The 14,737-nt window shown below is 59.3% G+C and overlaps 1 protein-coding gene across 1 annotated transcript; it reads right to left on the bottom strand.

Moving 5' to 3' along the window:
* Positions 1 to 905: 905 nt before the first annotated feature.
* On the bottom strand, positions 906 to 8,539 carry PRDM12 (PR/SET domain 12). The gene is made up of 5 exons (XM_032200366.1): positions 8,148 to 8,539; positions 7,135 to 7,325; positions 6,167 to 6,322; positions 3,207 to 3,318; positions 906 to 2,201 (listed from the first exon to the last, which is right to left on the bottom strand). The coding sequence occupies exons 1-5, from the start codon at positions 8,359 to 8,361 to the stop codon at positions 1,819 to 1,821; spliced, it is 1,056 nt and encodes a 351-aa protein (XP_032056257.1). The 5' UTR covers positions 8,362 to 8,539; the 3' UTR covers positions 906 to 1,818.
* Positions 8,540 to 14,737: the final 6,198 nt, after the last annotated feature.

The raw sequence follows: 14,737 nt of genomic DNA, 5'->3' as shown, positions 1-14,737 counted from the left end.
TTATGTGTGTGTGTACATGCAGATTATTTCCCATTTTTTTCAGAGACAATGCTGTTATCGTCTCCCAAGGTGAAATAAAGGCGCCAGGAACAGCTCCTCACACCAGGGTGTGGAGGTGCTGAGCACTGACCCCGTTACACGGCACTGCCAGCCCCCAAGCGAAAGCCTCGGCTTAAACGAGGGCTGAAGGATTCACCCTTAGCAGAGCTTCTCTAGCGTTAAATAACACAATTGTGTGGAAGTTTTACGCATTTCCTTCAAACGCCAGTTAGCGTCTCAGAGCTGCTGAGAAAATACAGGGGAAAAGAGAAGCCAGGGCTGACCTTCCCTGAATGCTTTGCTTCCTCAGGACCAAAATCAAATATTTCAAGCAAGGCTTGCAACTGTAGCCTCTATCAGCTGAAATATGACTATCATTTCAGAGAAGATACTAAAAGATATCAACAGTTTTTCTTCCAAACAGACTGTAAAGTGGAGGCAGGCGGGTACCAGCCCAACTAGTGCCACCCCATCTGGTACTAGCGTGAACGCATCCCTTCTCTTTCGACCTGCAGAAGGGTTTTTGTTTCCCTGAGCCGATGTTTCCTCTTCTCAGAGCCTGGTCTAACACCCAGTGCTATGTCTTTTTTGCCACTTACTTGCCTCACGTTATTTGAAACTAACTCTTCCTGCCCACTACATTCTTCCACCCAGCATGGAGCAAAAATAAAGCCCTCAAAACTATCCATCTTCTAAATGATAAATGTTCCAAGTAATTTTTATTTAGAATACAAGAGAGAGGTACAAATGTATTTACACTGTGTACATATACAATCAAATAATATATAATATCAAAGTTTTGTAAATAATGTTTTACATAAATATTTACAAAGTTAAAGTGACAGATTTTTTCTTTTTCTTTTTTCTTTTTTTTTTTTTTTTTCGGAAGTAAAACACGGTTTGTGAGAACTTTATACACCTTAGACTTATAATTAATATTAGAATACCTTCTTCCAAGCCTTATGATACACGGCTCCTCTCGCATGTGGCAGGACTCCAGAGGGCGCTTAGAGCTGTCCTTGGGGACGGAGCTGGCCCAGGGACGGGATTTCTGTCCCCAGAGGGCAGCAGAAGGAAACCCGAAATGTTCCCTCGGGGCTGCAGGGAGCGAGGGGCAGCGATGCTGGAGCAGCACCCCACAAAACCTGCCCGTGGCTGGGCATTGCCGGTGGGCACATCGCGCTGGGAGTGTCCCTTGGCTTGTCCCCTTCATCACGGCACCCCAACCCCATCACCGTGGGCTGGAGGAAGGCAGACAGCGGGGCTGAACGCAGCTCGGGGGGAAACACGGCCGTTTGCTGAATCAGGAGGGAAATCTGTCCCTTGGGAAGGGCCAGCAGAGAGAAAGCTGATGGCTCCAGCAGGGCCGTGCCACGTCTCTCTGCTGGCCGCTTGCTGGGACAGTAACAAGGGGGCACGAAGGTTTTTTTCTTTCTGTCAAATTGTCTGTAAAACCCAGGTGCGATTCATCCAGGCATGGCCTTGAGGCTGCCCTCCTGTTGTGCACCAGCAAACCCGCCAGACACCGTGCCCTGTGTGTTGAGGCACCATCCCCTCTCCCCTGTCCCCCTGCTAGCCCCGGGGACAAGCAGCTCACCCTCGGGGAGCACCCCACACACCCAGCGATGCTCCTAAATTCAAGCAGCTCACCACGCAAAGCAGCCCTGCCTCTGCCCCTCCCAGCTTTGCCAAGGGCTCCCGACTTCTTGCATGTCTCACCGCCAGTCTTTTGCCCGTTGGCAGCAGCTTTCCGAAAACCCCCGCCGCCGTGCCGGGGGCTCACAGCACCATGGTGGGGATGTGATGGGCCAGGGAGGCGGGATGGGGCACGGGCAGGGCGGGGGAGTGAGCCTGCAGGGAGGCGTTGGGGGGCCGGTGACGGGCGCTTTTCTGGTGGGCCCGCAGCCCGGCGAGCTGGGAGTAGGCACTTTGGCAAACCTGGCACTTGTAGGGCCGCTCGCCGGTGTGCAAGCGGACGTGGTTGCGGAGGGTGGAGGACTGGCTGAAGCGGCGGTTGCAGAAGCGGCACACGAAGGGCTTGTCCAGGGTGTGGATGCGCATGTGGGAGCGCAGGTTGCTGCGGGAGTTGAAGCCGCGGTGGCAGATGACGCAGCGCATGCGCCCCGTGGTGCTGGCCCCCGTCTCCACTGCGTGGAAATCCTCTGGGGACGACAGATGCAGCGGTCAGGCGCTGCCCTCTTGGGCTCACCCCCATTCCCGAGTTGCCCACGGTGCTGGCTGCCCTAAATCACCGCCCCGTGTGCCCTCGCTGGCTCTCCCCTGCTTGCTGTGGGTGCCCGCAGGCTGGTGTTTGTGGATTTGGGATGGGGACAGAGCTGGGAGCAGGCTGACCCCAATTAAGGTGAGGGGGATGCTCAGGCTGACCCGTCTCCCCTGCAGAAAGGATTTCACACAGGATGCGCTTTCCCCTTCCTTTGGCTACCTCTCATTTCTCCTGCACCTACGTGGCCAAAGCAGCCAGGAGCAGAGAGCAGGGGTGACGGGAGGGTGACGGGGAGCTGCCAGCAGCAACCTGCCTCAGTCCCAGCTTCACCCCGTGCCCTGCTGGGCTCTGACCCTGCTCACACAGAGCAGGGAGCACAGAGGGGCTCGGCTCTGAGCGCAGCACCCCAAAAGGACCCACTGCCTACCCATAAATGAGCACCCTGGGGAACCACTGAAACAGGCAGAGTGAAAGCCCAGGGAAGGAAAAGCCTGTGCTGGCGATTTGGGTAAAAAAACAGTTTGTGCTGCTAAAAGCAGAGCAGGAAAATAAATGACTGCATCTCAGCCTCTCGCAGTGCGTCAGGGCTCCTTCCTCCCTGCCCAGCAGTCGCTGGTCGCAGCACCAGCACCAGCCAGGGACAAGTCGGCACGGAGAGGGTCCCCAAATCCCAGGGACCTGCCCCAGCTGCGTGGCTCTGTCCTGGGGGAGACGAGCACTGCATTACAGCCGAGGCAGATCAGCCTCTCCCAAGAAGATCGTGGGGCTAGGGAGAGCTGCGTGGGGTTGTGTGCCCAGCATGGGGCGTGCTGTGCTCCTCCGTGGTCCCCGTGTTTGTCCCCTGAGAGCTGAGGGGGTCCCTGCCCCACACCCTCAGAGATGGGGATGGGGTGAGCAGAGAACGAGACGGATGCCGTGTCCGTGTGTGCGCGATGTTACTCACCATGCTTGTTCTTCTTCTGCTCCTCTTCCAGCCCCGGCACACCCGGGATGCCCAGGAAGGTGTTGTGGGAGTTCCCGTACCAGACCAGCAGCTCCTGATCCGGAGGAATCATCTGGAGACAGACAAACAGACGGGGGTGTCGGGATGGGGCGGCTCAACCCGCATCCTCGGCCGGTCACTGCAGACCCCACTGGCCGTCCCCCACCCCTAAAACATCCCGCTGCCATCAGGTCCTGGGAGGAAGGTGACAACTGGTGACCTGGCAGAGACAGAGCACAGCCCCTGTGGGTCCCTGCAGCTCAGGGAGGTGAGGGTGCAGCGGCACGGGGAAATGGCTCTGTTCCCTGGAGCGAGCAGCCAGCAAACGGCGCCCAACCTCGCCACGCAAAGCAGCCGTGGCTGGGAGCACGGATGCGCTCACACCAGAGCAAATCCACAAGGCAGCACCAATAACAAATAACCCTAAACAAGCTGTATTTTTTTCCCTTGCAGGTTCCTAGTGCTGAGAAACTGATTTAGAAACAGCCCGCTGTTGCAGAGGCCGGCTTTCGATACGCAGAGTGATTCAAGAAAAGCATCATTTCCATGAAACGCAGATCTAAGATCACCAGAGCACTGAAAATGTGCCTCATTTGAAGCACCGGGAAGCAGTGGCAATCGGGTTCCATATCCTTAAGCCTCCCTCTGCGTAAGGACCTCACTGGGGCTGCAGGGTGAGAGGCTGAGGAGGAGAAGCCGATACCGCTTCCCCTCCCAAATTCGTGCTGTTTCTCCGCATCATTTTCTCTTAACAGAAAGTTAATTATTTTTAATATAAACGAATAAAATATTGCTGGAGGGATAAAGTACATGTGCGTGGTGTGCTGCTGCACACGCCAGCAGCTCATCCACATGCACACACCCCAAAACAATTTAAATTACCCCCAAAGAACCTCGTGGCCTTCAGATAGAAGGGCAAAGCTCAAGGCTCTCACCCTATTTTCCAGTATTTTCCTATATTGTACTTTCTAACTTGGAATTGCTGAGGAAGAGGATGGGAAAAGCAAACCAGCGAGTAAGGGCAGGAACAAGCAAAACCGCATGAAAACACAAATGCTGGATGGTGAGGAAGGCACCCAGTAAGCCCAATATTTTGGCAGGCAGGTGGAAAAGGAATCCTAAGAGTCACCTAAGAGTCAAACTTCTGCTTTTTCTTTTCTTCTCGGCGCACAAACCCTGAGGAGTTGGAGCAGGCAGCGGGGTTTGGGGCCGCAGGGGTGTGCGTGCACGCGGGTGTGCTGTCCAGGCACCGGTGGGAACGGGGAGCCCACGAAGGAAGCAGCCCCTCAAACTGCCACCCAGCTCCTCAGCCCCTCAGTGCTCCCCTTCCCCACTCCCTCACCAAGAAAGCCCCGGCCCCTTCCCCTCCCCGTGGCCCCGCAGCCAGGCACGGGCACCTCTCATGCCCACGTCCCCATCACGCAGGGTTCAGCTCTCCACATCTCAACTTCACCGCCTGCGCTGAGGGAATTCAACTCCTCTGCTCCAGTGCCCAATGATCCAGCCACGGGCAGCGAGCCCGTGGATTTGATATCGCTGTGCAATAACCCTCTGCTCGCACCACCCATACTCATCTCACCTGCCCCACTGCCCTGCATAGGGAAGTCCGCAAGGGCTGACACACAGCCGCACCCCGAGCTACACCCTTCAACAGGATCTAATGAAAAAAAAAAGCAGTTAAGCTAACACCACGCCAGGCACAGCTGCCCACAAGAATATCAGCCTTTAAAGCTGGGCGCAGCTAAAGCCTGTGAAGGGTACCCCAGGATGAGGAGAGCAGCACGGAGGTGCTCAGGGCTCCTGCTCGCAGACCCCGGTGAGACACGCACCCTCCCGCAGCAGCAGCAGAGCTGTTCTAACCTCACCCCACTACTCGCCTTCCCCATCCCACTGCACCGATCCCAAACCCTGGTGCTGGCTCAGTGCAGGACTGGCCGTGGTCCTGCCCCACAGCCCTCCTGCTCCTCTGGCAGCCACTGCAGGAGCCCAAAGGATCGGGGGAGCTGCCCGTGCCTACGATGCCCGCGGGCGCTCGCGCTCTCCCCAACCACGCTCCCTCTCCCCGCAGCAGCAGGAGCTGTCCCCTCGCGCCGCTCTAAACCCGGGTAGCTGCCCGCTGACATCTCCCCGAGCTCCTCTTGCAATAGGATCATTTTATGGGGACGTTGCACACAAGCAGGGCTGGTGCCCACCATGGTGCTGCTGGCACGTACGGGCACGGGGACGATGCTGCTGTGGTAGCCAGGCGCTCGTCTCCATCCCAGCACCCGCAGCTTTCACCCCGCACCCTGGGGTGTCCCCGGGACCCAGCACCTGCCCGCACGTTGTACAGGAGCGTGAGGATGAGCTGGGCAGGATGAGGCCAGTGCCCACAGCAGGATGCCCAAGGCATGGCTGCAGCAGCAGCGGTGCCACTCCCTGCCCGGATCCCACAGCCCCGTCCTCCTCCTGCTCCACTTGCACCCGGAGCCGCTGCGACCCCCGGGTGAAAGCTGCGGAGCCAAGCGCAGCCAGCACCCGGCTCCGGGCACTCACAGAACCCCCAGACTTTTCCCTGCTGCACTGAAGCAGGTTCTGCACACGCAAAAATCCCATTTTTAAAGACAGCATCAAAACCCTGCTCCTGCCCAAAGCCCTGGCTGAGCCAGGATCGCAGCTCTTTTCGCATTTTATGCCCCAAAACGAGCTTGGGCAGCGTTTGCTCTCCCCGTGCTCAGCACACCTCACCCCATGAGCCCACCAGAAGGGAACAGAGAAGAGAAGGGTGCTTCCCTGCCTCCCTGAAGCCCGCACAATGACATTTCCCCACAGGTCTGGGTGCCCTGCGCTCCCATGGGTGCTCCAGCAGCAGCCCCACAGACAAGGAAAGGGACCCGCAAAGGTGGCTTCCCAGCTCCCCGTTGCCTTCCGACCCCGGGTACCTCGATGGCCTTGTAGAAGATGCTGTTCCCGATCTGCACCACCTCCAGGTTCTGCTCCTGCTCGTTCCGGGCACATTTGATGTAGGTCATCCAGCTGCGGTGGTCCTCCTGGCTGGCATCGATGAAGTACCGCACCGTGCCGTCCTCGTTGAAGACCTGGGGGGGGGACACACAGCGCTCGGTGGTCCAAGCCCCTCCACACGGGGATCGCGGCGCTGGGGGATGCTCTGGGATCGCGTCCCCGGCTGGGGACAACCCCCAAAGCAGCACGGCCTCGGGGCTGAGACCCTGCAGGCAGCCAGGAGCTGCTGCCTCCGGACAGGAGGTGCCCAGGTGCCCGGACCCTTCCTGATCGTGGTGCTGGGTGGGCACGGCTGGTTCTCTGCCCGGCTCCCTGCCTCAGTGCCCCCTTCTCAGCGGAGCCCAGCCCTGATGGGGCTGCTCAGCACCCTGCCACCACCTCGGGGGGAACGGGGTCCCTGCCGGAGCTGGCCCTGTGGGAGGATGCCTTGTGGGGTGGCAAAAAATGCGAGGCGAGCTTCTACTCTGCATGAAATAATAATAACCATCGGTGCAAACCTGGCACTCGGTGAAACCAAAACACTGAGCAAAACCCTTTCTGCTAACAGTGATGTCCTGGCAGCTCGGATCACCCCAAAACCCATGGAGTAAAAACACCGGGGCTGGGACAAAGCAGGGGATGGGCAGAGCCGGTTTCACCCACGGTGCACACTGCAGGGAGCCTCCAGCCGGGGGTTTCACCCCAAACGAGGCAGAGCAGGGCAGGATGTGACCCCGCAGCGTGCGACAGGAGCAGCGGGGGCTTGGGGATGCTCCGAGGGCGGGCTGCGGGAGCCTCGCACCCACCTGCAGCCCCACGGGTCTCCTAAAGCAGCCTGCCCTGGGGAGAGCCGGGGGAAACTGAGGCACGCCGAGCTGAGGACAAAGCCCCCCCGGGGGGCCGTTACCTCCCACATGAGGTTGTTGTTCTTGCACAGGTCCACGTGCTCGGGCGAGATGACCCTGCCCGTGAAGGGCCCCATCTCCGTGCCCGCCTTGATCCACGTCTTGGAGAAGATGCCGAGCCCTTCGCCGGGGATGGAGCTCTGCGCGATGATCACCTCCGACGGCAGCACCAGGCTGGACAGCTTCTGCACCTCTGAGGACGGCGGCGAGAGGGGTCGATGAGGGACCGGCCGCTGCCTCCCCCCGCACCCCAAAGCGCCCCGGGGTCCCCCCATCCCCGCCGCGCTCCCCAAACCCCCGAGCCCGGCTGCGCTGTCCCCGGGCCGGGGCCGGGGAAGGGGGCGCGGGGACCCCGGGCTGGCACCCCCAAAGCGCTGCTTTGTGCCGGGGCCGTGGGGCTTTTAAAGGGCCGGGAGGGTTCCTACAAAGCGCTACAAGGTTCCCCTCCAGGGCATTGAGCCGGTACCTGGGAATAGCGGCCCGGGCCGGGCGAGGGAGCGAGGCTGAGAAAGGGGGTTAAATGGTGTCTATTTCGGCCCATCCAGCAATTTGTCATGCCGTTAAAGTGATCTGCATTCATTAAACTCAAGTAGAAAGAAATTGCTAATTCTAAATTCATTAGTCCTTTAGGAATGCTGTAGCGGTACATTGTGCCTGAATGGCGCGGGGGCTTGTTTAAAAGGGCCCAGGAATTCCTCTTACAAAATGGGGAGATGAGATGGTTGACATATCGTGAATGGAAATGGAATTAGCCTTCACGGTAAATTAAGAGAGGAACAGAAATCCGAGAGGGAGGTGGGGGGGGAGAAAAGGGAGCCGGGACGAGAGAAAAGACATTGTGCGGGGCCCTGAATGCGGCCGGGGGCGGCTCGGGGGAAAGCAGCGGCCCCGACCCCCTCCCCTGCCCCTTCTCAGCCCCACGGCCGAGGTGGGAACTTTCTCGGGTCAAACCCGAGTCAAAAAGCGGCCGGCGGCGAAGCCCCGACGGCGGCGGTGGCGGGGGCCGGGCACTCACCTCCGGAGAAGGACTGAGCCAGGACCTCGGCCGTGAAAGCGGTTTTGGGGCCGCTCTTCTCCTCGAAGAGCTGCTCGCCCAGCACGTTCCTCCAGCGGCCGTAGAGGAAGCTGTGCAGGATGTCCGACGTGATCACCTCGGCCAGGGCCAGCCCCTGCGGCTTCAGCCCGGGTTTGAGCACCAGGGCTTCGGCGGGCAGCACCGAGCCCATCATGGGGGCGAGGCGGCGGCCGGGCTCCGTGCGGCTCGGCGGCTCCCGCCCGGCTATATATGAGCTTCATTGACCCTCCTAATTGGTTATTAATGACCTCCCTGACGTTTGCCGGAGAGACTGGGGCTGCCGGAGCGAGGCGAGCCGTCGGAGCCCCCCTCCCCTCCAGCCCTCCCCTCCCCGGGGGTGGGGTGGCTGGAGGGAGGGACACGGCGCTCACACACTCACACACACACACAGACACACACGGACACGCTCACACACACACGGACACGCTCACACACCCCCACATACAATGCACACACGTATAAATTCATACACGCACACGCAGACACACGGACACACACGTGTGCGCACAGATGCACCCCCCTATGCGCCCATACACAGCCCTATACCCCCCCACACACACGTACGCACCCATACACACACGTACACACACACACACACTCCGGATTGCCCCCCAAAAGCCGGGTGCAGGACCGGACCTCGCCGTCGGGCACGGCTCGATTCGGTTCTGCTCACTCCGGTTCGGCCCCGGCTGCTCCCAGCCGCTGCCGGCGCTCGTTTTACGCGCAAAACTCGGTGTTTTGGGGCCGCGGCTCCACACAACGAAATCCTCGCCCCCGATGCCCCCAGACCCGGTTTCTCGGTGCTGTTTGGTCCCTCTCGGCCCCGGCCAACGGGCAGAGCCCCGAGGATCGGTCCCGGTTCCCCCCCGAGTGGGTCCCGGGGAGCTGCGGCCACCCGCACCCCCGGCTCGGCACCGGCGGCCCCGCTGCGCCTTTGGGGAGCGACCCTCGGGGGGGTCCGCGGTGCCCGGTGCCAGCCCTAATACTGCGGGCCGGGACCCCTCTGTGCCTCCCCCTAAAAAAAATCGGGGATTGATTCCCAAAGCCGAAGCGGGGACAGCCCAGTCGGCCCCCAAATGCGTGTCCTGGGGGGGATTTGGGGAACCTTGTGCCGCGGGACAGGGGGTGCGGACCCCGGCCCTGTCCCCTCCCCGGCCCGGGTGCGGCTGCAGCATCACCGGGGCTCGGCCCCCCGCAGCACCCCCGTCTCTGTACCCCAAAATATTCCCCGGCACAGCCGCGGGGCTCACGCTGCCACCCCCTCTCTGCCAGCCCTTGGGCACCTCGCAGCCCCCGGGGGGGTCCCCACAGCCGCGACCCTCCCTTCCCCGAGGGCCCGCGGCTTTGCTGGCTCAGCAAAGGGTTAATCTTCGCTGGATTTAAACCCAATCCTGCTGTGTCGGAGCTTAGAGCCCTCTCCTCAGCCTTGTTCTTTTGATTTTCATGGGGACAAGGGGCTGCAAAGGGCTGGGCCGGGCGGTGGGGGGAGAAGAGGACGGGCCCCCAAATTCCTCAAGCACTCAGAGCCCGGCTCCTGCACCCCAAACCCAGGGAGAGGGCGAGGCACGGCCGCCCCCAGCCCCTTCGGGACCCCACAGCCTCCGCACCCCAGGGTCCCTAGCAGCACCCCCGGCGGGCGTTTTATAGGGTGAGCCCCTCGGGCGGCTTCTCCCCTTGCTGGGCGTTGCGAAAGCGATCTTACAACCCAGGTGCAGCCGCTAATTCCTATCAACCCACCCAAGAAAAGGTGCAAACGGCAGGAATCAACCCAAATTTTTGGTTACCGGGGCCGTTTGCTCGGAGAGGGACAGCGCTTTTCCTAGACAGGGAGGGTTAATAACCCACCCGGGACTGGTTCGGGTTTTCATGGACGTAAAAATAAGTTTATTTCGGTTTTCTGCATTTTTGAGCGTAGCGAGCCGCCAGCCCGCATCCCAGGCTCGCTCCGCAACGCATCAGGTGGAAGCTCCCAGCACACGGAGCGCTCCGGCTGCCGACCCCGCGGACCGCGTTTATTTTTTTTTTCCAGGAACCACATCAACCCTCAAATTGTCCCGTGATAAAAATAAAAAAAAAAATAAAATAATAATAACATAATAATAATAGCAACAAAAAAATAGATGCCCGTAAAAACCCCGCGGCTCCCGTGCGCGCTGCGCTGCCGCCCCGCTCCCGGCCGCGCTGGGGGGTGCGGGGGGGCTCGGGGAGGGTGGCGATGGAAAAAGGTGGGAAAAAAAAAATCCTCCCGTTTTGTGAGGGGCTTTAAATATCCCCAGCTGTTTCCCAAACCTCCTTCCCAGTCGTAGGAAGGTGCTTTGCCCCCCCCCCTCCCTCCCCTTCTCGTTTCTCTTTTTTAATATCGCAGCTATCCCTCCTTTTTAACATTTAAGAGGAAACAAGTTTAATATTCATGGCTGTTAATAGAGAAGGGCCATTATCGCCGCCCCATTGTTCTGAGCCCCGCACAATGCTGCTTGTATTTTCATGTGTATATTCCCAAAGTTCCTTCTGAGCGTTTAGTGAGCACTTTAATATTCATGGGTGTTAATAGAGAAGCCCTCAGTATATTGGCATATTGTTGGGAGGTGTACATATTGGTCTGACTTTGAATAGCCACAGTCCTCTTTTCTTTTGCTCTGTTTTGCAGGGTTGATGGGCCAGGAGTAAATGGGCATTTTTCCCCCCCGTCTCCCCCTTACAGAGAGAACATCTTTATTCCAGTCCCAGACTTTCTGGTTTCCCATTCAGGACCCTCAGAAATAATGTCAGGCAGAAGAAAAGTGGAGCAAATCAATCTTTCATGGTCTTTTTGAGACCAATTTGACATCCATGGACTCTTCTTTTCTTTCACAGCCTACAAGGGGATGGTCAGGATCTGGACAAGGTTGGGGTCTGATGAGGGGAGACATGGGATCATAATGCAGCAAAGAGAGAAAAGAAAAGCAAAACAAGAAAAGATTGCAGGGATGGGGTGATGGAGGAAAAATGAGGGTGAATGACAGTGCAAGAAAGGAGATTAGAGCCCAGCAGCTGCTTTTTGGGGGGTGGGGGGGAGGGGGGAGCTCTCTCCCCTCTTCCAGCCCTCCGCATGAATAGGATTTGAACAGAGCTGAGATTGATTTATAGTTATTGCAGTTGAACATTTATTGCTCTTAAAGAGTGGCGGGGAGAAAAGAGAGAAAAGGGGTTTGAAAAGCTCCTTTCTGTATTAAAGAGGTATCAAATGAAGACTGCTGAGATAATATACAGTGGCCAATGGGAATTTGATTTGCTTTAAAATTTAACTCTTGTGGGGCCGCAGCTGACGGCCGCGCTGGGGAAGGCTCCGGGGGCTCCGCGGGCGCGCAGGGAGCGCGGGGCCGGCGCTGCCGGGGTCCGGACCCCGGGGGGGGGACAGGTCCCGGCCCGGGGGGGGACAGGTCCCGGCCCGGGGGGAGCCCCCTTTCGTTTGCCCAGCGCTGCCGAGAGCCCGGCTTCATCGCAAAAATCTCCGGGCGGCTCCGCGCACGGCTCGGGGACGGCAGCAGCGGCGGAGTTGTTATCATTTCTTAGTGATTGTAACAGATACGTGTGTGTGTATATATAAATATATCTATTTTATTTTATTATTATTATTATTATTTTCCCGCAAGGAGGGTAAAGGGAGAAGGGATGTAGAGCTACGAGATAACCGGCGCGGGGAAGAGCCCTTTTCGGAGCTCTTTTCCTGCCCTGAAGCCGGAGGTTTCTCCTCTCCGGCACCAGAAACGCGATCGCAGCCGAGTCCCCCCGGGCGCAGAAAGGAGCCCATTGTTCAGAAGGGAGAAATACATTTTTAGCGGTGATTGAAAGCTCCCCTCTCGTTTGAACTCTAGAAGAAAGTCCCTGGCAGGGAAGAGCATCCCCCTCCCTCTGCCCCAACATCTGTTTGGAGCAATCCAGGCTCTAGGGCAGAGCCGGGCTCTGCCCCCTCCCAAAGTCATTAAAAAGATATTAGTGGAGCTGAGAAAAGTCCAGCGCAGCCCCCGATCCGGAGCGGGGGGGGGGGGGTGAGAATCATTAAAGACGATTTGGGATTTGCCAGCGCTAATACCAGCCGAGGGGACACTGGGGGGGGGGGAACCGGGTAGAAAAGCCCCCCCCCCGAGCAGCAGCCCCGCCGTGCCCCTCCTGCTGCCCGGGGTCCCGGTACCCGGGGCCGGTGTGGCGAGGAGCCGCCGACCCCATCGCCCGCTCCGTGCGCCCCTCCGAGGGGGCAAAAAGAGGGGGCGGCTGGAGGCAGCGAGAGCTGGGCTGGGAGCCCAGGAGGCTCAGGTGCTTCGTCCGCATCCCCTGCACCTCCGCCGGCTGCAAAATGCCCCGGTAGCCGGAGGGAGGGGGGGCAGGGGGGGGATCATTGCACCCCTGCGGGTGCCGGGGGAGCCGGGGCAGGAGGGATCATTGCACCCCTGCGGCTGCCGCAGGAGCCAGGCGCCTCCGAAGTTGCTAAATGTGTCATTTATTAAAGCATTCAGGGGGCTTTTCTTTGGCGTTTGCTTGCAAACTCACAAAGGCCGAGCTGCTGTTTGGGGGTCTTTTCTGATGGAAAAAGGGCTCGGAGACCCCCGGCACAAAAGAAATCCTGGCAGTGCTTTCAATGGCCGGGACTCAATGAGGGGGACCCTGTGCGCAGCGGGCGGGGGCGAGGGGCCGCCCGGTGCTGCCTGAAAGGCAGGCCTGAATGTAATGGGGAGATCTGCGTTTATTTGTTGGGATCACATTTAATTAGCTTAGTACAACCCTTGAAAGACAAAGGGACCTCAATCTGGATCCAATCTGAAGCTCGTTTGGAGAGCGAGGGCTCCTGGAAAAGTCAAAAGAGAGAAAGGAGAAAGAAAGGGGAGGCTGGGAGAGAAAGGGGCTGGGGGCCCAGCCAGGTGACTGGCACGCGTGAAACAAGGGGGCCTTTTGGGCACAAGGCAGGGCTCAAAAGGGAGGGAGGAAAATAGCCTCTTCCTCAGGTTTTACCTACTTAAACCCCCTGAAGGGGCTGGAGCTGAAAAGCCTCAATAGGGGCTAAGGAGGCTGCAAAGCAAACAGCAGCGCTGGAGAGGCGGCTCTGGCCCTGCCGCGGCAGCAGTTGGCAGCACTCGGTTATGGGAATGTGCCCAAATGTTACCTGCGCCCGGCACGGCTCCCGGGGGTTGTCCCGGGGGGGGGACACAATGATGGGGACAGGCGAGGGCTGGGGAGCCACAGCCCCCGGAGCCATCCCCGCAGAGCTGGGTGGCAACGAGGGGAGCACGGCGGGCAGTGGGGGACCCAGGGGGGTCTCCCCAGGGTGCGCCCCTCTCTCCGGGCAGCTCCTTGTGTCCCCTGGCCTCTCCTGCTGGGACACAGTGGCACGGGGCACATGCAGGTGGGTGGCACGGAGGAGGCACCGCCACCTCCCCAGGGGGAGAGTGGCCATCCCTGGGGGGGGCACATCCGTGGGATGGAGCCGATAGGACCCCTGTGCCCCCTTTGAACCGTGCTCTGACTTTGGCTCCCTTTCTCCTCCTGGAGAGTGTGAGCAAGGAGAGGGCTGGGGGGTCCCCGAGCAGAGCCAGCCCCTCGGAGGGTCCGGGCACGGTGGGTTCGGTACGGTGAAGCTGTGGCCCCTCGAGCGAGCTCTCCAGCACACAGCGCTGCCGCCCCTCCGAGCCAGGCGGGCTGATTGCGCTGCTCGAAAAAGGAGCTTTAGGGCATTATTTGCCTCCATTTCACTCTGCGGGAGGCCGCGGAGCCGAGGAGGGATGCTGAGTGCTCTCCCCTCCGCTCTCACTTTCTTTCTTGTCTTTTTTTTTTTTTTTCCCTTTTGATTTTTTTTTTTGAGTAGTATTTCCAAGATTATTTTGGCGAGGGGGTCACGGCACACAAAAGCAAACGGGGAAAGGGAGAAAAAAAAAAACAAACCAACAAACATCCTCGCGTTCCCGGCTGCATCTGACAGCTTCGCGCGGCTCAGGCGGCCTGCAAATGAAACATGATTGTGGCAAATTGCGGTGGTAACTCCTCGCAGCCCCGCGGTGCTGCGGCACGGCCAGCGGGACCAACCGCGTGGGCGGATGGCTGCCAGCCCCCCCAAAGCAGCCCCGGTACGGGAAGAGTGAAAACAGCCCCATAAAGCAGCTCTGAGCCAGGGCTGCCCCTCACCGAATGTGTTGGGGTGATGCAGGCACACGGGGGTCCCCCATGGGTGCTCCCCAGGGTTTCCAGCGAGGCTGTGGGGCCGGGCACAGACCCCGCTCGCTCGTCCTCATCCTTGTGGTCTCCGCACCAGGGGTGGATGCTGAAGGGGCTCCCCGTGGATAGAGGTTAGATGGAATGGTGCAGGAAGGAGAGAAGGGGATTTGGTGTGGAGAAGCAGGAAAACTGGCCTCTGTGACAGGGCATTCACATCCCACTGCTCGGTCTCCTGCGTCCCACCACCACCACCTCTCCCAAATCCCACAGTCACCTCTCCCAAACCCCACTATCACCTCTCCCACATCCCAGCACCTCTCCTATATCCCACCACCACCACCTGCATC

This window comes from Aythya fuligula, chromosome 19 (assembly GCF_009819795.1).
Source record: "Aythya fuligula isolate bAytFul2 chromosome 19, bAytFul2.pri, whole genome shotgun sequence".
Lineage (NCBI taxonomy): Eukaryota > Metazoa > Chordata > Aves > Anseriformes > Anatidae > Aythya > Aythya fuligula.
The sequence above is the reverse complement of the archived record's forward strand: the minus strand, read 5'-3'. Positions and strand labels throughout refer to the sequence as shown.

What these genes read in the sequence shown, in the direction of transcription:
- PRDM12 (XM_032200366.1), bottom strand. Translation starts at nt 8,361, where the DNA reads ATGATGGGCTCGGTGCTGCCCGCCGAAGCCCTGGTGCTCAAACCCGGG. An exon ending in GGCTCAGTCCTTCTCCGGAG is followed by an intron (nt 7,326 to 8,147) that starts GTGAGTGCCCGG and finishes CGCCGTCCTCAG; the next exon opens with AGGTGCAGAAGCTGTCCAGC. An exon ending in GCAGAAGAAGAACAAGCATG is followed by an intron (nt 2,202 to 3,206) that starts GTGAGTAACATC and finishes TGTCGTCCCCAG; the next exon opens with AGGATTTCCACGCAGTGGAG.